Genomic DNA, 23,641 nt, shown 5'->3' with positions numbered 1-23,641 from the left:
AACCTTAAGTCTGTATAATTTTCGGTTTTTGATTTGGATTGGTTTGAAAATTGCCTAATTTTCCTTGAATATTTTTATTTTTGCCAAAGAGTATCTTTATTTGTGAGCTTGTAACACTGTATTTTTTCAGCAAAATCCACGATTGTGAGTGGACATTACCTGTATGATTACCTGGGATGAAATTATCCTACTATAAGCAGAATATATAACTTATCTATAAATAATTGAATAGTTATCGATTTGGTGTGACTGAAGCAACCACATAGTAAAGTAAATTTGATTTAGATAAAGACACCTAAAGTATCTGACACTAACTCTCGGTTTCTTTATCAATGTCTACAAGAATAAACACCACACACAGAGTTAATGAAATTACTTTGCCTGACATTTCTTCAACTAAGCTGTAATATTCTTGAAATGCTTGCAGCACTCTTCCTGCCAGACCAGTCCTGGTAGAGCAATCAAGTAAAATGTGGACTAGTGTCTTTAGACTTCAAAAATAGAAGAGACTTCTGTGTGCTTGCTGAGTATTTTTAGATTGTGTTTACTTCACAATATAAATGGAAATAACGAGAAATGAATGAATCTGTGAAGAGGAAGTGGAACATTTGTGGGAATAGAATTTTGTAGTTACGTATTGTGGTTGGAGGTACGGGTAAAGTTTCCCCATGCATATAGCACCTTGCCATGAAGGCACATTTAGGGGATGCAGGAGTAAGGCCCCACACAGGCCATTTTGGAGGTGATGTGATCAGCACCTTACTCTAGCCACCTTTACCCCCCCCCCTCTCAGTGTTGCCCCCAGGTGCCCATTGATTTGAGGCTGGGTGAGCTCCAAAGCTGCTTTATGCAGGGTCAAGGATGATACCCTACCGACTAGACTAACTTTAATTTTACCATTGTTCATGTATTACTCTGCATCAGTTTTACTTAACATTACTATTAAGAACTGTATTTCTTACACTTGCACTTTCTCCTCACAGTTCCAAAGCAGAAATGGGTGCCGTTGGATCTTGAATTAAGTAAAGGCAGAGGAAAGCATGATGCTACGAAATTTCATGGGGAGCGAGGACCACCACAGGGTAGAACTGGAGAACAAGGTATTTTAATATTTTCTAATTCATGTGCATGAACTCTCAACAAATCTTTTATTGTGGCATTTTGTAATAAGTAGGCTATGCTAAATTTTGGAGCTTCTAAGTACTTTTGTGAGAACGAGAGGGACGTAACTCGCACAATTTATCAACTTTACGGATGAGAGTAAATAATGTTATCTTAGGAATATGTGTGACTCTTATAAAGAGTCCCTCCACTATTAACCTATGAACAGTTTGTATTCTTTAATTTTCTTTGGGCAAAACCTGGGAGAGGGCAGAAACTGTTCATGTTTTATTTGTTTGGAGTGATGCAGTTTTTGTCTGGTCTTGGTGGGCAGCCTACATGTGAAGTGGGGAGCGGGGAAGCGACCAATCCAGCACGAACGAGGTGTGCGCTGCATCTTCTCCCACGACGTCGTAACTCTCAGCACCACCACTGTTGTCTGGTTGCTCTGCGGTGTATTCCCTGCTCGCCACTTCCCTTGCCAGCATGTAGGCTGCCTGCCGTAAGACAAGAGCTATAGCCATGTAAGGTTGTATGTGTGTAAGTTTGAAAAGGGTCTGGGAAAACAGACAAAATGTTTTGGTAAGACAGTTTTAATAGTAACATATTACTTATTTTGTGATATCCAATTGCTTGGCAGTACTTGCCTTCAGCACATTAATGTTTTACCATGATTTCAATTCCCTGAATTACAAATTGTATGTAATATTCAGATATGTAGTTAAATTTGGTGATATATAATTAATTCGTGTTCCTCTTTTTTCCCCAGGTTCCGATGTACACAGCAGAGACGAGGGTGGAGGGTGGAATGGAGTATCGGAACGGGCAGAAAGAGGTGGCTTATATCCAAGGGGAGGCGGACGAGGATTAAGGGGAAGGGGTAGAGGCAGGGGCCGAGGAAGGGGAATCAGAGGTGGTGGTAATGGCAGAGGGTCTTCACGAGACCATTCTGACGATTACTTGGACTATCCTACGGAATATACCCAGGTTAACAAATTCATCTCTGCTGATCCTACTTTCATGATGCCATACATGGGTGCATATTACTTCAATAATAACTATGTTCAGTTGGATGAACCAACGCTCCGTGAATACATCAGGAAACAAATGTAAGTATTTGTGTGAATTATTTCTGAACTTTTGTCATGTAGATATAAATGTATGGAATTATATTATATACAATGTGCCCATAAAATAATGGTGGTGTTGTAAATCATCATAGTTGTGGAACAAAACCTGATTGATGTAGTACTGTAAAGGCCACCACACACAAGTCATTCGCAGCTTCATGCAAATGGTTCAAGCCGAAACTTACTATATGTGAGGTATGTCATGCCAAGAAATACAGCTTGTCAGGCCAAGAATCAAACATGTTCGATCTTATCTTTCATATCTTTCCCAGACTGACTAGAGCAAGCGTAGAGAACCTTCCTGGTGACTATTTTCTTTTCACAGTCAACTTGGCGTTTGTGTGCTGAATGATTCTGTATGGTTTGTTATGTCTTTTAATCTAAAACTAAATTCTGAAATAGTCACGACTGACTTTATTGAGTTGCTTAAATCATTACAGTAGAGTAGATTGACTGGACTGAGAGTACATGGAATTACAAATAAAACTCTCTTGGAAGTGGGGAAAGAATGTAACAAAAAACTACAGTAATTGAAAGATGTTTATACAGTATTATTATGAATGAATGTACTTACATTGCTCAGTACAGTAGCAACAGTGATGTTTGAGAAAAGTAGTTAAATAATATTGAACTTACACTTGAAAGAAATGGTCGAGTGTCTTCTTGCATCATTTCATTCACAAACCCACCCATCTGATCACTTAGCAGAAGAATACTTCTTTTCATCAGATTGCCAAGACACTACCAGTTTTGTGATAGGTAAAAAGTAAGCAGTACATAAGTAAATTTAGTTATTTGTGACAAGTTACCTTTCTAACCCAAAAGAAAGTAGGACAGAAGAATGATTTTTTTTAGGGGGGATAACCAGACCACCATGCTCCATCTTGGTTTTTATGTGCGGGGCAATGTTAAGCAACAAATGTAGTTTGTCAATCGGAAATGTGGAACACCTGAAAGTTGTGTATCACTTAGCCATATAAAGCAGAGGTAATTTATATTCTTAACATTTGCAAGATAATCAAAGAAGTTCACTGAAAAGCTAAGAAACTTTGAAGACTTCTCTTCGTTCAGCGATTAATTTTTTTTGTTTCATGATGTGTTCCAAAACTATGACCTTTTATAACCCTGCCATTATTGTAGATAGATAAAAATACTGAAGGAGACTAGTTCCTATTTCCAGGTGTAGAAGTATGAAACTGGAATTTGTTTGCAAGAAGTAAACGGCTGGTGTTTGCAACTGAGAAACAATATTTTATTCAAAGTAAGCTCCATTGCTAGTTACACATTTCTCCCACCTTTCCGGCAGGTTATGAATGCCATGCCAAAAAAAACGTTCTTCTTTTGAAGCGAACCAGTCCGCGAGCCATGTTCGTACATCTTCATACGAATTGAAGCGCTGTTCTGCAAGAGCGTGTCCCAGTAAGGCAAATAGATGATAATCTGAAGGAGCCAAGTCGGGAGAATACGCCGCATGCCCTAGTATCTCCCATTTGAACGCCTCGATCGTTTCCTGGACCCATTTTGCTGTGTGTGGTGAGGCATTGTCATGGAGCAGGATGACCTTGTGTTGCCTTGATTCATATTCTGACCATTTGTCACGTAATGCTCGATGTAAATTGATCATTTGCTGTTGGTAGCGATCTGCGTTAACGGTTTCACCGGGTTTTAGCAGCTCATAATAGATGACGTCCCACTGATCCCACCAAACACAGAGCAGTGTCTTTTTTCCCAAGCGATTTGGTCTTGCATTGGATGTCGATGGTTCGCCTGGATTCACCCACGATTTACGACGCTTAGGATTCTCCAAATATATCCATTTCTTATCGCCGGTCACTATCCGATGGAGAAACGACTTACTTTTGTATCTGGCGAGCAGCATTTGACAAGTGGTCTTGCGGGATCCTTGCTGTCTTTCATTCAGTTCATGCGGAATCCATTTGCCCCCTTTCTGCACCTTTCCCATAGCTTTCAACCAAAGAGAAACAGCTTTCTGCGTCACATTCAATTGTTCCGCGAACTCCTGCTGCGTTTGGGTATCATCTTCATCCAATATGGCTTGCAATTCGTTGTCTTCGAACTTTTTCGGAGGTTTCCCATGTTCCTCGTTTCGCAAGTCAAAATCGCCACTTTTGAATTTCTTGAACCACTCGAAACACTGTGTTTTCCCGAGAGCATGTTCGCCGTAAGCTTCGACGAGCATTCGATGCGATTCTGCGGCGGTTTTCTTCAAATGATAACAGAACACCAATGCTGTCTGCAAATCGTAGTTCGCAGGCACAAAACTCGACATGTTCCAGGTGTGCAACACCTTCCTCTGTCTGGCACTCGGGTTACTGTGTTCCGATATAATGTCCTCGGGAGTGGCGGGCAGCAGCTGGCGCTGCTTACGCGATCTTCCGTGCCCTCCACTGCCGGGTAGCACCATCTATCGGCCAATTCCGGTTTCATACTTCTACACCTGGTACCTACGTGAAGTTTCATGTTTCAGTGTTGCACAATTGGATGCTTTTTTCAGATTAATTTTGAATTCTTCATTCACTAAGTGCTCTTGGTGGACAAAGTAACCCACTATAATCAGAAGAAATACTATCCAATTGTGCAACACGGAAACACGAAACTTCACGTAGGTAATACTTAAACCACGTTTACTGCATCCAACATGAATAGATAGATCCTTACTGTTAAGAATATTTTTCAATAGGTTTGTAGGTGGCTAATTTCTAAAGCTTTATCTACAATTTTTTGCCAAGCATGTAAATTTTGTGTTTGCTTGAATGTAACTATAGTTTTTCTTTAACATGCAGTTGTAATTACCCATTTTAAGTGTCTATTCTAACATTACATTTCAAGAGAAGTGGTTCTTGTTGGAAACCTAGTGTTAAATTAAAGAAATGGGCAATATTTTGTATAAGATTTTTTAATATATTTTGTGTATTTCTATTTCACATCTTAAGAGCCGTCGCAAAAATTTTGTTATTCTGATCTTGCATAGAAATTTTATCTAAAATAGACTGGTATAATTAACAACAATTATTCAAATTTCATGTAATTCATGTTAACTATTGGCCTAGTGAATGAAGGCTTCCTTTAATAACAACATGTTGATTGTGCTTTACAGAGAATATTACTTCAGTAGAGACAATTTAGTAAGAGACTTCTTCTTGAGACGCAAGATGGACTCTGAAGGCTACCTTCCGGTAACATTGATAGCTTCGTTTCATCGCGTTCAAGCACTTACTCAGGATATCAACTTAGTGATAGAGGCCATCCGTGAATCAGAGCATCTGGAACTTTACAGTGGTGTAAAGGTAAGAGTTCTTTGAGCTACAGGTGATGAGCTAGTCCAAAATCGACTTCCAGTTGGCTTGCAAGATGTTTTCAAGTTATTGTTGTCTTTGTGCTGGTCAGGTTTTAAAATATGAGGGTATAACATACCTGAATCACTTAGCGTAACAGTTATTATTTCTATTTTTGATAAATGCTTTTTGAAGAGTTATTTTTTCCAATCACAATTCTAGCAGATACGTTTTTACTTTTTAACTGTAATAATTATGAAAATGGAAAGAAAATTTGCAGTGTACTAATTCCTTTTTACAAGTACAATTTCTTATGTGAAGATAACCCGATTTAGAAAATTTCCTGGAAATTATGATTTTTTTAAAAAAAAAAAAAATGTTTACCCCTCAAAATATGGGGACCCAAGGTCTATGGTATCAAAGAGTGGTCTTTCATTGTTCGTTTCTGCAAATTTTGTGCATCCAGATTCCATGAACCAGTTTTCTGGAAATCTGTTCTGTACCCATGGTGTTCTGTCAGTGTTTTCCTTCCCTTAGCCTTTGGACTAATCCCTACCTGCAAGGCAGCGGGGGCAGCACTTATTTACTGGCAGTGCTTATTCACCATGTCACCAGGTCGTTATCAAGCATTGTGGTATTTGATGAGTGTAGTCCTGCCATGAACCCAACTCCCACACTGATGACCTAGCTGCCTTGGTTCGGGGGACTCTGATCTTGCCATCATTGCCCCTAGTCTGCATATCTACAGACCGTTCCACTATCCACCACCCTGCAGACCAACTCAGTAGCTGATACCTGCCCTGGGATTAGCAATATTTGCAGTTATATAATTTGTAACAATTACAGGTTCGGACAAAAGAAAATCCTATGGAGTGGCCTATTCACGATTCCACGAGCTTGCCGCTGCTTGCAGCCATGGCCCCTAAGAGCTCTTTTGGTGATGCAAACGCTGAAAGGGAATCTGATGTGCCGTACCTTGTGAACGGAGATCATGAGAGGAAGGAAAGTACGAGCGATGCTAGCGTAGAAAACCTAAATCCAGATGTTCCAGAGTTCATTCCAGTTAATCATGGCGACGAGGAAAGTCACGATGACGAGAAATGTTCTTCTGAAAATAGTAAGTAATTTGGAATATGGCTGTAACAGGTTCATCGGTCCTCCTGCAGTATAAGTCAGTACATCCATATCTGTAAAATTGTTGATAGTGTTACCAGTACAGTATTTCTGTAAATAGCCTGTAATTGAGTGCACACACAAAATGTGTAAAGGTGTATTTTTCACAATTTTATTGATCAGTAGGTATAATTTCTTAGAAAAGTTATATTAAGTAGTACAAAGGTATGATATGCAGTGATTCTTGGAGTTAATTACTTGAATTAACTTTTTTGTTTACATGCAAAAGATCTGACTAAGTATAATTTAACTGAAAGTTTTGTTTACAACTAGCATTGTATGCTAAATTTAACTTACTTCAAGATTTTCTTTAATTTCAATCATTTTTATGTTAAATCAAGAAATTTGCAAAGCACATTGAATATTTGGGTTTCCCGATAAATGCTTTCAGTTTTGGATATGTCATAGTATGTTTTCTGTGACATGACTAGTATTGCAGGTCTTACAAATTGCCCACAATCAAAAGTCAGATTAATGGCCATACAATAGTTTCTAACCTCTGAATAAATTGTATAACAGGTTTCATAAATAAAAATTCTGAGTATGTAAAATAAAATTTAATTGTTCTTTTCTATAATACAAACTTTTATATACATATGTTCATGTGAAACAACAATTTTCAATATGCAAAAGTATATGGGCAATAATCTGTGCATCCATCAGAATTTTGACCTGGCACTACTGCTCAAAAAAAGGAAGAAAGATGGTGAGATGCAGGTATAAGTTTAGCAATTGTATTGGTACCGTTTTTGGAGTGTTACGTTCTAAATAAGCCAAGAGAAGGTATGAAAGTTGCATGAAATAGCATCTAAGATGCATAATTCAGCTTTAGTAGTACAAATTTGGTGTTAAGATTATCAACCTTGACTGCTAAGATATCAAAACTGATGGGACTACCAGCAGCAACTTGGTAATGGTGGTCATCATGGGTGATAAAATTACATCACAATTAAATCAGATGTCATCGGGTTGGTTTTAGTTTAAAAACGCCAACAAGAACCAAAATATTGTGGTTAAAGGTTCAAAAATAATATTGAACGGTATTTGCATGCAATAGTCTTACGGAAATGAATGTGGTTTGTGGTACTGTCTTCAGTATTCTTGGGACATCGCAAAACCTGCTTGTTGTTTGTGTGTTTGAGGAAAATTGGTGACGCTTACATTTTGCTACTTAGATTTTTGTAGAATTTGAGACTTGCAGTCAAGTTGCGAAGATTCAATCTAGATTGATTCACGCTCATGTTGCATGAAAAAGATGTGAATTTGATATATATACCATATAGAAGGACACTGATGAAAACATCGAGCATATGAATGTATTTACACTTTATAAAACTATATCGATGTTGATGCATGTATGTGTTGTCTCTATATCAATATGAAACAGAGGTAAAGCCTAAGTTTATATGTATCATCACCATCCTTTGCCGTTTCCTGCCTCTGGCTGGGTTGGCATTGTATAACAGATAATTTGACGACATGTTCTTGATAAAATAATAATAAATTATATTCATTTTGTTAAATTCAAAAACTTTGATTTCAACTGTGCCTTATGTGAAAAATGGTAAGAGTAACTTCGATCTATGATGGAAATGTTTTCTTTTTAACATATGTGTATACACAAATATAAGACAAACACGTATTTCAACCACTCACAGTATTCGCCCATTCCTCCTTACTGCGTGAAAGCTATTTAGGCAAAATTATCATCAATTGTGAGGGTGTCGAATGTGATTTATTTATTCTTTAACTAATACAGTATGACCTCATAAAAATTACTGACGTTAGCTAATATTTAGTTATTGGACACACTCTTCATACTATATTAGAGAGTACCATTTTAACTTTTGATCCTGTCATTTTGTTATACAATTATAAAAAGTACATTTATGTGATAACTAGGGCTGAACTGATGCCGGTGTGTCACTATTGTCTTATACCTGTGGTATTGGTATCAGATTTTGTTTACCGATTCTAGAATTGATGAAACTTACATATTGAACGTAAATTGTAGGATATTTTGGCTACAAATGTGTTGGGTCAACACTACATACTGTGAGGAATGGAACATATACATCGATACTCTATTGGTAACAGCCAATATGGATACATTGATTTAACTATAATTACCAACAATTGTACACATTCAATATTTCCTTAAATGATCTATAACTTGGTCCTGTCCCTTTGATATTGTTTTTATTAGGGATGAATGGATATGCAATACTTGGCAATACCGATATAAATATTTATCAATACCAATAACTGATATCATCGTCGCCTTGTAATCAAGGGGTCCCGGGTTCGATACCTGGTGGAGGCACAAGTGGTTCGGATCCGACTTTAAACTGTAGGTCCAGTCCTGATTAACCTTACTGTGCATAAAGTGGACTTAAAGCACCAAATCAATCAATCAATCAATAACTGATATTGTGCCAAATCAGAAGTCTCAAAATGTGATTACAATTCTTGGTTTTGCACCTACATAAGTTTTTTAAGTTGCTACATTTAGTGAATAGACTCAGAACTCCCAGGTTCGAATCCTGGCCTGAGCATGGGTGTTCTTTGTGATTGTCCCTTCGGCAATTTCACCATACCATCACTCATTCTCATTGTCACTTAACCAAAAATGGCAGAAAACTGACATTAAATAACAAAAATAAAATAAAATAGGTTCAGAACTTTTGCCACTTTAGGTGGAGTGGTTCACTAATTTCTTACTTGATGCATTCTTCAATATGTAATTTCCAAAAAGGGTAATATTTATTGCAAATTCCTACTCTCAGCCTATTTATTTTTATTCAACAAATTGTATTTGTCAAGACACTGAATGAATAATGATTAAGTAGGAGTTAAAATATTCAAATTTGACGAAACGACGAAATATGCATTATAATGCTTCTTTTTATGAACATCAAAAAAGGGGAATTTGAGTCTGTTTTGTGGTAAATAAATTGTAATAATTTGCAAATGTTATTAATTTTATTTATTTTTATAATTTATAATCATTACCAAATTGAAAAATAATGTTCATTAATTTCATGCATTGGTACTATTGTTATTCTTTTATGTATAATTTGGGGTCCAAGCAGTTTGACAACTAGGGTTCAAGTTCAGTGACCGTGTTTAGTGCATTTAGAGCATTAGGAGTCAACAACACCTAAATGTCGGGAACCAGTTTGGATCACTGCCCTAGTTTGCACACTAAATGCCCTAAATATGTCATATTTTCACAACGAAAAAGTCCATTGTATCACTTTTACATATGTCAGTTGAGGTTCTTCTCGTTGAACATAAAAAAGTTTCATATTGGTTCATCTCTAATGATTACTGCAAATCTGTTCATGATATTTTTTTAATCTAAAATGTATTTTTGTAATCCATTACAGGCTTAGAAGTACAGAAATCAAACAAAAAATTGGAAGTTCCTTCAGAGAAAGTGCGGCCTACACACGAGGTTCAGAAGCCAGCGGAAAGACGTAGAAACCCACCTCTTATCAGGCAGGTGCCATCCCCTATACCAATGCCAACTCTGCCTCAGACAAATGGGAACATCAGTAGTGAAGAAGATGTGTGGAGAGAGGTATGCTGCTTCTCTTCTCAGTTATTCTAATCTTCATCTTTAAAACGTGTGTAAGGATATGTATGCTGCAATAAGTTCATGAACTGTAGATTTCAATTGTTTTTAACCTTCCTGCACTCGTGCTTATTTCTGTCACATGAGTACTCGCACATTGTATTTTTTACAACACTCACTATTTTCAGTCATGCAATTGTAATTCTTCAATAAAGTAGTTTTTTTTAATTTTCTTCATATTTATTAATGCTTTTCACACTAATTCTATCAATCACGAATACTATAATCATTGAATAAAGTAAAAAGGTGAAACAAATTATACTCTCAAAACTCTGACAAGTTTTAGGTAAAATATTTTTAATCTCTACTGAACATTATCTATACACACATTAACTGCTTCATTCTTCTCTTGCAACTAAACGAGTGACTAATAAAACCACAAATTTAGCAGTAACTATGAGGAAGGACCAACAAATTAATATGTTGGTGCAATCCATTGTTTGTGACCAAGCTTTTCATTTTACTTTTAAAAATTATACATTGTTGTACTTTTTACAACAGCACGAGTGCCGGAAGGTTAGAGAGAAACATTCTATATTTTGTATTGATGGTGTTTATTGCTGACCAGTCTCACTATAGTTCAATTTTACTATATTCCATTAGAAACAAAATCAAATTATCACTTGTAAACATTTTTCTTTTACCGCAGTGTTATTTCTCTTTGACAACTTTTGTTTTACCAGAGTTTTAACTCCAATATTGTTAGTACTTTTCGCCCAAGATTGCAAGGTTTTTTCATTGTGCTCGCTCTATAGAGCACTTTTTTCTTGTTGGTAAGTTTTTATAATTATGTTTTAACGAACATAGTATTCAAAATTATTTGCTAACATTCTGTAGGGACTAGTGCTACATATTTATGGTGAATAAAATATCAAGATTTCGGTACAAAAACTGGGCATATTTCGGAATCAAAGGTGGTAGATAAAATGGAATTTCAGTGTTAGAAATGGCGAAAATAATCCCAAACTTGATTAAAAAACTGTAATTATTACAAAATGTACAAAATGGACTTTTCCCTTCTAATAGCACACACAGTATTAAGTTTATTCCTGTGTAAAGGAGTCCAATTTTGCTTCTCAAACGTGTACACCAGTATTATATTAATATATTTTCTATGATTTTCATAACTCATAGTTTATTTTGCAATTCATTTCTCATTTTGTGACAAAGCATGGTAGGAAAATGTTCCGCACACCTTTCAAAAACATGAAAAATGAACTTTACATTGTGTTATCTCACATTTCGGGTTTGTCAAAAACAAAATGTGCATGCCTCTACAAGGAATGTATATTATTTACTGTGAATGATGTACACTTCGTTTTGGAACAATGTATTTTTTTGCTTAATAGTGATCTGGTAACCCATCCTAGGATGGATCAGTAACTGCTATATACTGTATTAGTATTGTAATTGTAACAAAAACATTTTTGCACTGCAGGTAAAAAGACGTGTGAAGCCTTTACCAAAGGAAAAGTCTGAAGAACGCAGTGATGAAAGGAAAGAGAAAGAAAGGGATAAATTTGAAGACCGCGAGGAGCTGGATTTTCAGTTTGATGAGGAGATGAATGTGCCAACGGGCAGACATAATACTTTTACAGAATGGTAAGCTAAGTGTTTATTATTGAACAGTATTGGTGAAAAATAACTGATCAGTACACAAGGCCCCTTAGCTCTTGTGACTATTTGCAGCATTTATATTTGGGGGGGGGACAGTGGCCCATTCTCCCTTCTTTCGGTATATTGTTTAATGGTTTTCATTACAATATACAATGTTCTAGGGATGGCACAGATTACTCATAAAAGCTTTCCTCAAGGCTTGCAAAATAGTCACCCACAGCACTGTTGACGTCATCATCACACTGATAATGCACACTGCCCAAAGCTTTTTTCAGGTTAGGGAAGAGATGAAAGTCTGATGGAACAGGATCGGGTGAATAAGGGGGATGTTCCAACAATTCGAACCCACAATCACGGATGGTTGCCATCGCAACAAGGGATGTGTGAACACGTGCATTGTCCTGATGTAGATCAGAAGTTTTGGAACCCAACTCGCAGAAACCTTTTTCATCTCCCAATTGGTCATGCACAATGTGCCTCACTGTTGATTTTGACATCTTCAGTTCCTCTGCAATATATCGCACAGTCACACGTCTGTCTGCAAGAATAATCTTGTGCACTTTATCTACATTTTCTTGTGTCACCATCCCGACTGTCCTGCCTGGGTGAGGGTCATCTTCCACAGCACACCCCCCTGCTTAAATTGGGCTACCCATCTCTTCACTGTGGCAGAGGATGGAGCATCTTCTCCTAATGTTGTCACCATATCCTCATCGATTTTCTTGGGACTCAACCTCTTTTTCAACATACTTGATCACTGCTCGTATATCTTCTCTCTTCATTTTTCTGACGTTACGCACTTAGGGCACTTCTAGCTCCTGCCAAGAAGAAAAGGATGGTTAGATCTGGACACCGCTTTGCATATACACTTGCAAAGAATTGCTATTTCGAATCCCCAAATTATTTTCAGATTGACCTATGGGAACCCTATCAGGCCTACTTATGGGACACCCCTTGTATTAACAAGTTTGCTGCCACCTAAAAAAATGCATACTTTTGTCAGGAGCCGATTAATGCTGTTATGTAATTTTGCTTATTTGTAGCATAAAATGGATTGATTTATGTAAAATTCATTGTAAATTTGGAATTTTCATGTAAATTTTACAATGATGTACATGTGCATCATCGGCATATAATATGAATTTTTGTTACTCTGTGCCACATAATGCACATGTGTGTCATGTTTTGTTGTCATAGATAATTATTACTTTCACTCAGTTTTGATATTTTCACAATATTCTATTTTTCTTTATTTTGCATGTTTCTCCTAATAAGACAAATTATTACATTACAATGTAGGTATTATTATTGTACACATGTATTACATTCATACATACATATTTATTACATAACACAGTATAATATATTAAAATGGTTATATTGGTACATAGTTGGTTCAATATTTTGTTAGATATTGATGTAACATGACAGAATCACTTGTAAAATCAATGTTACATTTATAGGTTTGCTTGCAAAAGTCCAATGATAAATTTCAAAAGTTCCCATACATTTACTTCACTTGTGGTGAAGAGCAAAACAAGGTTCAATTGAAAGCCCTGGTTTACCAGGACATTCTGAACAACAAAAAGCACTGTCTTTTCTTTATTGGTACAGGAAATAACAATTGTAATGTTTCATACTAAAGTCGTTTTCACGTTCAGAAGACACAACGGTGCTTATGGAGAAACCGCACAGTGTTGCCAATACAGCGCTAGCTCATGTCGCCAGGAAATGATGACCTTCCTTCACAATGAAGGTGTTACATATTTTGTATATATAATGATAATTATATGTAATTATTAATATTAATATTATACTGTGAACGTTACAGTTATCCTTTTTACTATGATACATTGCGATCACTACACACGCGAGTGTAATGCACGAATATGACACTTCAGAAATCACTTAAAAAAGTAAAAATCACTGAGCGCTCACACAACTGAAAACACTTTTTCGAGAGATTGAAAAAGTCTAAACAGACCAAAGCAGATCTCTCACTCAAGTAAGGGGAACCTGGCACATGGGTTAGATTAAAGTTGCAACCCAAACAAACAAATGAGTTATGGCCCACGTGAACTGATAAGATGTGAATGACTCAAGCAAGGCATGTCATATTTCTATCTTGAAGCCCCATATTTTGTCACGTTTTGGAAAGCCTTTCAATGGTTAATATGGTGTCTATGAATTTATCTGTACATTGGAAACTGAAAGGTGATCTTCATTTCAGTATTAATGTCGACAGTAATGTAAACAAAAACAACGTGTGTATTTGCAACAGCACTAATGTTGCTCACAAAGCAGCATTGGAAATAATTGTCAATTATTAAATTTAAGTAATTTCAATTCTATTATAACAAACTGCATGAAGTTCATATTTTTCTGAATGGAAATAAAATAACAACTCGAAAACTTGGTGGTGATTAGCCGGAATGCTGCGGTGAGCCAGCTCAAGATGGCCAGACAACGTCTCCTTACTTCGCACGTGGTTCGGGTTAAAAAGAAACTCCAAACGCATGGAAGTAATATTTCTGGGAACCTTTGAGTGGTTTTAAAAAATAATTTCATTATTTTCTCCACAACTTTGTCGCTGGAAGTTTTTACTTGAAATTACAGAACAAGAAATGGCCAGCGACGACATTTTCTACTGCACGAATATAAAAAATCTCCACATACTTTATTTGAATATTTTTTAATGCAAATATGCTTTAAAGTATTGATAAATTCTGAGTACCACCATCACCTATGACAATTAAAAAACAGTGTCAATTTTTTAATAATGAATGCTTCAATTTTACGGCATGTTTCAACGTTAGGAATGCAAACAATGTAAAAATTGTGTTTTCACAGAAAATTTGCATTTTTAATTTATCTAAAATTATGTAAGCAAGTTACCAGTTTTTTGTGTTTACCATCATATTCTCTACAAAATTTCCTGCAAAACTGCAGGTACCGATTTTACTTAAGCTAAATTTGTAAATCCAGAAATTTCACAACAGCACGCTCGTATTCCCCATAAGAAAAACATTGCCCATAAGAGCCCATTGTGTCTTCTGAACGTGAAAACGACTCTAGCAAAGTTACCACAAATTTATAAAGAAAATCATTTCTTTGCTGTCAAATAATGCCTTGGTACATGAGTAAGAAACAAAAGGTACTGTAATGCCATTCGATTCAACAATGCTAAGAGAGATGCACAAAAGAGAAACCAAGCTAATGTTTGTTTCAAAAAATCCTTCACCAGTGGTCCATGAAACAATTAAAAAGCCTGCTGTGCATTGCCGCTGATAAAAGCGTTCAAAGAAGGAAATATGTATGGCCCATGTTCATCAAAGGCACACAACTACAACCCCATTTGATGCATATATGTGTCACCAGCAGCGAACGTGTTAACGAGGCTCATGGTAGCACATAACTGGGAGTTTGTGAAAATATCAGTATTTAAGTGTTCACTTAGCTCAGTTAAGAGTAATTAACTCTCACTTTCACATTGAAAAACTCTGTGCTGGTTAGGAGTGACAATTATCTCCACATGGCAGATAGTTAACAGATTAATTAGACATTCAAAAACCTACCCTTAATGTATTTATTGTTTTAATTTTAGGTCAGAAGATGACTCTGATTACGAATTAAGTGACCATGAAGTAAATAAGATTCTTATAGTCACTCAAGCATCACAGTCTTCTCCATCATCAATATCATCCTCATCGTCGTCGTCATCTCGTTTTCCAAAACATGAAGGGTATGATAGGACAGGTGATTGGACGACAAGGGTGAAAATTACTCAGGACTTGGCTCAGGTTATAAACGACGGTCTGTGCTACTATGAAGAGGATCTTTGGAGCGAACAAGACTGGGTATGTTTTCAGCTGCTTGTGTCCAAGTAAATATTTGTCAATTTATTCTAGTTGAAAGCATTTCCTAGTGATATACAAAGAATAATGAAGAGTTTAATAATCTTATGTTAAATTAATGGTCTACTATTTATTGTACTGATGTTCATTAATTCTTGATTTTAAAGTTATAAATTATTATGATTGCACATTCTCAACCTTCTTGTTGTTGGATTGTACTTAAACTTTTTCTCTGTTCTAGTGTCCAGTTTTCATACTAGGCTACAAAGTTTGTTAAACCATAATGTTATACATTTCTCTTTTAACAAGTTTTCAGTTTTTTTTTTTTTTTAAATGTTAATTTAATGTTTGCAGAATATAACATTATTGACCTATCTCACAATATTATTATTTTGTATATTATTATTGTTCTTTCGTATCGCATGCTGTTATTTTTAATGTTAGTTTAATGTTTACAGAATATAACATTATCATTGATCATGCTTTGCAATATTATTGTTCTTTCATATTGCATGCTCTGTATATTAGTTTAACTTTTGTAAAATATAACATTATTATTGATCGTACCTTCCAATATAATTGTACTGTCATATTGCATACTCTTGTTTATTTTTTAAGCATTTAGTATCTGGATCAAGAAAAAATGTGTATTTTCAGAATTTAATTCATTGCAGATTGTCTGTGAAATCCCAGTCATAGTAGCAACTGAGCTTGTTTTCTTAACATTTCAATGCAATGTTAATTAGTATTTACAGAAATATATATATATAAGCATGGCTTCCCACATTAAGTGGAAATAGAGTCGAGTAACTCTGGGTGACAGCGAGCGAAAATTGTCAAGATTCTAACATTCCAATGAAATAACGAACTTCCCATCATTGTGTTGTGTCGTTTAACCACTTTGGCATTAAATTGGCCAATGTCCATTTCAAAATTTGTGGTTTTTACCTGAATGTCTTATAATTCTATGTGGAAATTGCACATTCTGTGTTGTCTCTCTGCAAAGTAGAAACGTGACAAATTAATTTCTCATGTACGAATATTGTCTGAAATTTGTGTATCGATATCTGTAAAAATCTGATATTTTAATCCAATGTGAGTACTCAATTTCAAAAATTATTTGTATTCAAAAGAGAGCGCAGTATTGTATTATTTCCCTGTAAAGAAAACCGAACAATGTAGTTTTGTAAAATCTCTCAAAATATTTGCAATATATGAAAGTTTTAATAACTTATTTGTTTTTGGAATGCCAGTTCACGGTTGCCATTTTCGTTTATTTTTCATGCCGGAAAACAACAACAATTTTAGTATGTTATGAACACACAGTGTTACCATTCAAGCTAAGATCCAATCTCTGGAGGTAGAGCACTTCTAAAGAAAACATATTAAGTGCTTCTTGAATGCAAAAGCATAAAATTTTATGCATGGTCATGCATGATTTAAGGGGGCTTAAAATTAGAAACTTTAGGAGTCCATGCTGACATGAAAGTGTTTCTGTAGCATGTTATCTGACGCACAAAATAAATGATAGTGGCAACCTTGAATGTGTGTCATCTGGCTGCATATGTACGGGATAGAAAATACCGTAAAGCATTAGACTACCACACGAGAGACACTGGTTTGATCTCTGGAGTGAGCAATCTGAGGTACGATTTTTTTTTCTTTTTGTTTGTTTCTGCAAAAGCAGTTCTGATGGGGGGAGGCTACAAGATGTTTTGGAGGTTGGGGGGGCGACGGAAGACGACCCTAGGTTTTTCCCGAAAGATGTCTCTGGTCTCGGGATCACTGTGCAGGATGGGGAGGAGGGAGTGGAGGGTATGTCTGATTTTCGTAATGTGAGGGTGGTATTGGGTGATCTGAGTTGGGTGTAAATTATATTTATATATATATATATAAAACACAGGAATAGGGTTGAAATGGTGCCAGAAGGGCGGATAAATACAAATAATGAAGGAGACAGTAAACACTTACCACACGAATAGAAATAATTCAATATTTCGCGATCTGAGTCGCATTTTCAAGAAGGTAGATAAAAGATCGACGACACTTTGAGTAGAGGCACAGAATACTGACCGTAGCGTCTCTACGGTCAGTGTTGCCAGAAACAGTTGAAAGGAGACACGAAATACTTTAGCCAGTGTTTACTGTAAGGTGGGTGGGTGGTTTCAGGGAGGAGAGGAAAGAGTTACTGGTTGGCTAGGTTGAGTCCGGGGGGTATAGTGGCGTGCATGCCTGCTATATAGGCCCTTTCCCATCGCCTGCGGAAAGATGTGTCAGAGCGGGGGGGTAAAAGGTGGATGATGGCAACAGGGAAGCAGTTATTGAAGGTGGTGTTATGGCTGTTGGTGTGGATGGCAACTGTGAAATCGGAGTTTTGGGTGGAGGAACGGTGATTATTTATCCTTAGATTCAAGGGGGTGGATGTTTCGCCTAGGTAGAAGTTGCCGCAGATTTGACAGATGAGGGTGTAAATTAGGTTGGATGAGTGGCAGGTGCCCTTAGGGTGAAGGGTGAACTCACCTGCCGCTGTAGGGATCAGGAGGGTGGGGGAGGTGATAAGTATGGGGCAGGTCTTGCATCTGGGTTTGTTGCACCTGTGGGCTGGTGGAAGGGGTGGGGGTGTTTCGGACCAAGATGTTTTGGAGGTTGGGGGAGCGACGGAAGACGACCCTAGGTTTTTCCCGAAAGATGTCTCTGGTCTCGGGATCACTGTGCAGGATGGGGAGGAGGGAGTGGAGGGTATGTCTGATTTTCGTAATGTGAGGGTGGTATTGGGTGATCAGAGTTGGAGGGTTGGTTTTGGGTTGTTTGGTGCGGTTGTGGGAGTTAGCTCTAGTGATTTGTTTGTTGATGAGGGTGGAGGGGTAGTCACGGTTGGTTAGGACTTGGTGCAGGCGTAGGTTGTAGTTTTGGCGGGATGAGGGGGATGAGTTCGTCGATCTTTTATCTACCTTCTTGAAAATGCGACTCAGATCGCGAAATATTGAATTATTTCTATTTGTGTGGTAAGTGTTTACTGTCTCCTTCATTATATATATAATTTATAGCATCATCGGTGTGAGAAGAAACAGAAGACGGAACCGGAAGTTCCGGTTCCGTCTTCTGTTTCTTCTCACACCGATGATGCTATAAATTAGCGAAAATTTTGAATTTTTCTACTGTCCGGTGAGTGTTTCCTTTTACCTTATTTGATTTTTACTTAGCCCTTTTGGCCCTCCTTGCTTTTATCCATTATATATATATATATATATATATATATATATATATATATATATATATATATATATATATTTAAAAAATGCAGGCAGACCACGCTGCTGACCACATCACCTTCGCTATGTACAATATGGAGAATTTGTGAACCCCCACCCCAACAACTCCTATTAAGGTTCTCGCAAACCTGAAAATTCTGTTCAAAATATTCAAAAGTTTGGAAGACTCAGAATATTATTAAACATGGCTATACTTACAGTCAATATGAACTTGACACATACTTCGAAATCCTTATTCGATGCATCGAGCATTTTCAAGTAACAGAAGGAAAACTTTAACCTTTAGCCATTGGACCTCTCGCGTGCCTGTATTCTCGTTCACACTGGCGCATTTCCAAGCGTGCGCTTTTCAAACTTGCTGCGAAGTCAAAAAAATCATAACTCAAGAACTAATTTTCATAGACAGATGAAATTTGTTTTGTTTTCCTTTTTAAAGAGAGGGATTTTAGCGGAGGTAAAATTTATACTTTGTGCCTCCCAATAATTAGTGTTAAACAAAGAAGAAAGTTGATTTTTTTAAAAAACAGTTTGCATTCGACATGGCCCTTTCTGCCCTCAATAGATCGAAGTGAATGAAACAATGTAGTATGTAGCTGTTTTACATTCCTACAACCGTGCAAAGTTTCGTTGAAATCAGTGTTGCCAGCTTCGGGACAATGTCCGGAATTTTGTTTCTAGATCGGCCCTATGGACACTGGATGGAAGCACGACAAGAGACCACTCTATGGTGATATGTAATGCACATGCTGCGGAAATTTTGCGTTATTACGGAAAATTTTGAAATTTTGGCTTTTGCCCCCATTCTTTCCTGAACCTCAATTACTTAAAATGTCGCTTTTTACTCATTCTTACATTTAGAATTTAAATTGTTCAAAGAGATGCAGTGGTTCAGCAGTTATAGCCTTTTATATTCAATTTATCCCATGGTAACAAAGGGGAAACAAGGGATTTTTCAAATTGTGCTTGTTAATAGTAACAATGGATGTATTGTTTTGTAAGTCCAGTATCCTTTATATGTAAACTAACGAACAAAAAGACATAACTGAAATACAGTGTATAGTTTTCAAGAAATGACACTTCAATTGCTGCCATGTGCTAACACGTGGTTGGAGCAAATTTCGACAATCAGGTCTTCGCCTGCACATCCTTAATTGTTGAACTAAAAATGTTGCTTTTTACTCATTCTTGCTTGTAGATTTTTTTTTCAAAAAGTTGCAATACTTTCAAAGTTATTGCCACTTTTAGAAATCCATCCCATAATAATATGGTGGTAACAAAGGGAAACAAAGGAGTTTTTCAAACTTCACTTGTTAATGCATCTATAGATAAAAAGAGACAGAACTGAAATAGCATGTGTAGTTTTTGAGAAATTGCACGTTAATTGCTGCTGTGCGCTGCTGGTTGAAATGTTAACCATCCGGCATTTAGGGGTTCACATGTGACTGTCAGGAGGCTAAAGGTTAAAGTGTGGTTCTTGAATCTTAAAATACTTATTTCACATTTTCACAAAAATATGCTTTTGGGTTGGTTGATTGATTTTCTTTATTTTACTTCACTTCACTTTTCTTCCACTTTTGACTAATTGCAAAGGACATAATACAAACCAACTGAGGATTATTATACTGGCTGCGAGTCCAGAAGCCAGATCTTTATTCGTCTGCAAATGCAGTCCAGGATGTACTACATGGAAGATAATAACAATTGGGATGTCTTAAGTTTCAATCGTTGCACCCCAAACAAAAAAATACTGTAAAGAGATTTAAATAAATTAGATAATTTGTCTTGGCAAAATTAGCAAGTACAAGTGTTTGAAAATGGATCTTGATACTTAGGTGCAGTTTGGCTTAAAAATTCATTACACTCTGGCTCCAAATCATACCTCAAGTAAAGAAAAATACCAATGTATGAAAAATACAAAGCTCCATTTTTTACTAGTGAGTCATAATTATAAAAAAATTAAATTAATAGCATAGCGGTGGCTCAGTTGGTAACGTGTCTGACTACCATGCTAAAGGTCCCGGGTTCGATCCCCAGCTGGTTCAAATCCGGGAACTTTTCTAACGGAAGCGGCCCCGGAGCTCAACCAGCATCGAATGACATGGGTACCTGGGGGTAAAGGTGCTCAGGGGCGTGATGCTGATCACATCATCCCCACACACACGACCGGATCAAGAAAGTGTGGGGCATTAAGTCGGTTACAAAAAAGACAAGGCTCTAGTGATGACTTGCAAAATATGCATGCCAGCATGTTGTAAAAACTTGAAAAATAAGCAAATAATGAATATGCAAAGTAACAACAAATGCAATTCTGATGCACTTGTTTCTATTCATTACTTTTATCTATCCTCTTTCACATTATTGAAGAATTTTTCTTTAATCATCATGGAGTCCAGATAAAAATTACCCCCCTCCCCTGATGAAATTTGTTGATTCAGTGACTTTGCTAAAATTTACATTATATTTAAGGATTACGAATATGCATATCTGAATAGTAAAACTAGTATCTAATCTATTTGGAAGAAGTAAAAATTGTGACAGATTCACTGTATTTAAGGCCAAAATGTGCAACATAAATTTGCTTTCTTTGCTGACATTGTTACCAGAACACCTAAAAAACCTTTTTTATGTATGCTTTTTCAACAAAAAGCATGCATTTGTGTAGAAATCTTCAATTCAGGTATAAGCAATTATTTATTTATGCAAGGAAATTTCCAGTGCAGGAGAAGCCATTTTAATCCATAAATAAACAATAGTAAAACATTAGACTAAATAGTGTTAAAGAAAACAAAGATTAATATGAGGTGGAGATATCTGCTTGGTTTGAAATGATGATAAACTGATTCTGTAGCCTATTGCAGCGGTTCTCAAACTTTTTTCTTATTGTACCCTTTAGTCATAACAAAATGTCTATTGTACCCCAACCAAAGGTTTTCTCCAAATAGTGGGTTTTGGGGATTTTTTTTTTGGCTGCCTTATTGGTGGGTTGTATCTGCAATAGAGTAAAATATCATTCGGCTGTATGTGGAAAGATGGTAAACAAATTAACATTACATTACATTAACATTTTATTGGGTGTTCCTACCTTTACGATCTTTATTATTAGTTACAAAAATAAAAATGTGAAACACATGTATGCTAAGAAATATATAGAAAACTTCAAATTTCATATATTTTTTCCAGTTATTGAAAAAACAGTAAAGAACAAAAATGAGTTTGTAAACAAAGTGAAGCACAATTTTGGAGTTTTAATTGTAAATCCTCAGAGTTTCAAGTGAGAAGGATGTTCCTGCATAGCCTGACACAGTTTCTTGATGTCTGGTTGTGCACTTCAAACTTTCAAGCGGAGATTTGGCTCTAAATGTAGTTTATTTATGTACTTGTTTTTTAGCTACACATACATGAGTATGTCGTTAAGAAAGGGATCAAGAACCTTATTGCACGGTCAACGGTAGGAGGAAAATCCACTCTCTGCAACCAAAAGTCTGTCGAAGATGTAAAGATAAAAAAGTAAAGGTAAAGTGTTCCCCTGTGCATAGCACCATGCCATGAAGGCGTATAGGGGGTGTGGGGGTAACGCCCCACACTTTCTTGATCCGGTCGTGAGTGGGGGTGATGTGATCAGCATCACGCCCCTGACCGCCTTTACCCCCCAGGGTTTCCCCCAGGTACCCATGTTATTCGACGCTGGGTAGGCGCCGGGGCCGCTTCCACCGTTAGAAAAGTTCCCGGATTTGAACCGGCCGGGGATCGAACCCGGGACCTTGAGCATGGTAGTCAGACGCGTTACCGACTGAGCCACCGTGTCGAAGATGTACTCTCCAAAACTGATTTCAGAGTTTCATTACAGTACAGTTCAACAAGTTATTCCTTCTCCTTCGTTGAAAAGAAGTCTGGTAGTCTGGAATCCTTCATTGCAGAAAAAGGTCTCGTATCTGGAAATAGCTGTGTAATGTCTCGGAAAAGTATTCAGCAAAGTTTTTAATCAGAGACAATGCTCGCTGACTACAGACTCATGAAGTTGGGAATTCATTTTTATGACAAAACTTTCCAAGAGTGGAAAGAATGACAGTTGTCCATTCACAATTTCTGTCATTGTAAATTGAAGTTTAAAGCTTTTATTTTGTCATGAACCATGAAGGGTGTTGTGTGTTTATCCTGCAGACCATTATTCAGCTCATTTAAGCACTGAAAGATATCAGCCAAAGAAGCTAGCCTGCACAGTCACTGTTCATCTCAAAATCTATCTCTAAACTTGCACTTGCTGTCACAGGAAAATTTTAACAATTTGTACAAACAAGCAAGACAATTTTCTTTGCTAACCCACCTTACCTCGGTGTAGAAGAGAATATGTTCATGCTCTTATCCATTTCTTCACGTAAGATTGCAAATAATATGGAGTTACCTGTTTTTGATTTTATGGAATAGACTATTTCCACTGCTTCTGTTAATACAGTTTTCATATGATTTGGACATTTTCTGGCAACTAGAGCCTCCCCGTGAAGACTACAGTGGAAAAATTGTGCCTGTGGAGCAACCTTCTTGATGTGGTTTCATGGGTTTT

At 36.7% G+C, this 23,641-nt stretch overlaps 1 protein-coding gene across 1 annotated transcript in view; it reads left to right on the top strand.

Annotated features, from left to right (window-relative positions):
• larp (La related protein) overlaps positions 1–23,641 on the top strand; it is a 167,800-nt gene that overhangs the window by 101,757 nt on the left and 42,402 nt on the right. The window contains exons 5-11 of the mRNA XM_083129634.1: positions 984–1,100; positions 1,871–2,210; positions 5,350–5,539; positions 6,374–6,644; positions 10,090–10,283; positions 11,776–11,939; positions 15,559–15,811. Coding sequence (XP_082985760.1) covers positions 984–1,100; positions 1,871–2,210; positions 5,350–5,539; positions 6,374–6,644; positions 10,090–10,283; positions 11,776–11,939; positions 15,559–15,811 — 1,529 coding nt within the window. The remainder of the gene's footprint in view (positions 1–983; positions 1,101–1,870; positions 2,211–5,349; positions 5,540–6,373; positions 6,645–10,089; positions 10,284–11,775; positions 11,940–15,558; positions 15,812–23,641) is intronic.

This window comes from Lepisma saccharinum, chromosome 10 (genome assembly GCF_977018435.1).
Source record: "Lepisma saccharinum chromosome 10, izLepSacc3.1, whole genome shotgun sequence".
Classification (NCBI taxonomy): domain Eukaryota; kingdom Metazoa; phylum Arthropoda; class Insecta; order Zygentoma; family Lepismatidae; genus Lepisma; species Lepisma saccharinum.
The sequence above is the reverse complement of the archived record's forward strand: the minus strand, read 5'-3'. Positions and strand labels throughout refer to the sequence as shown.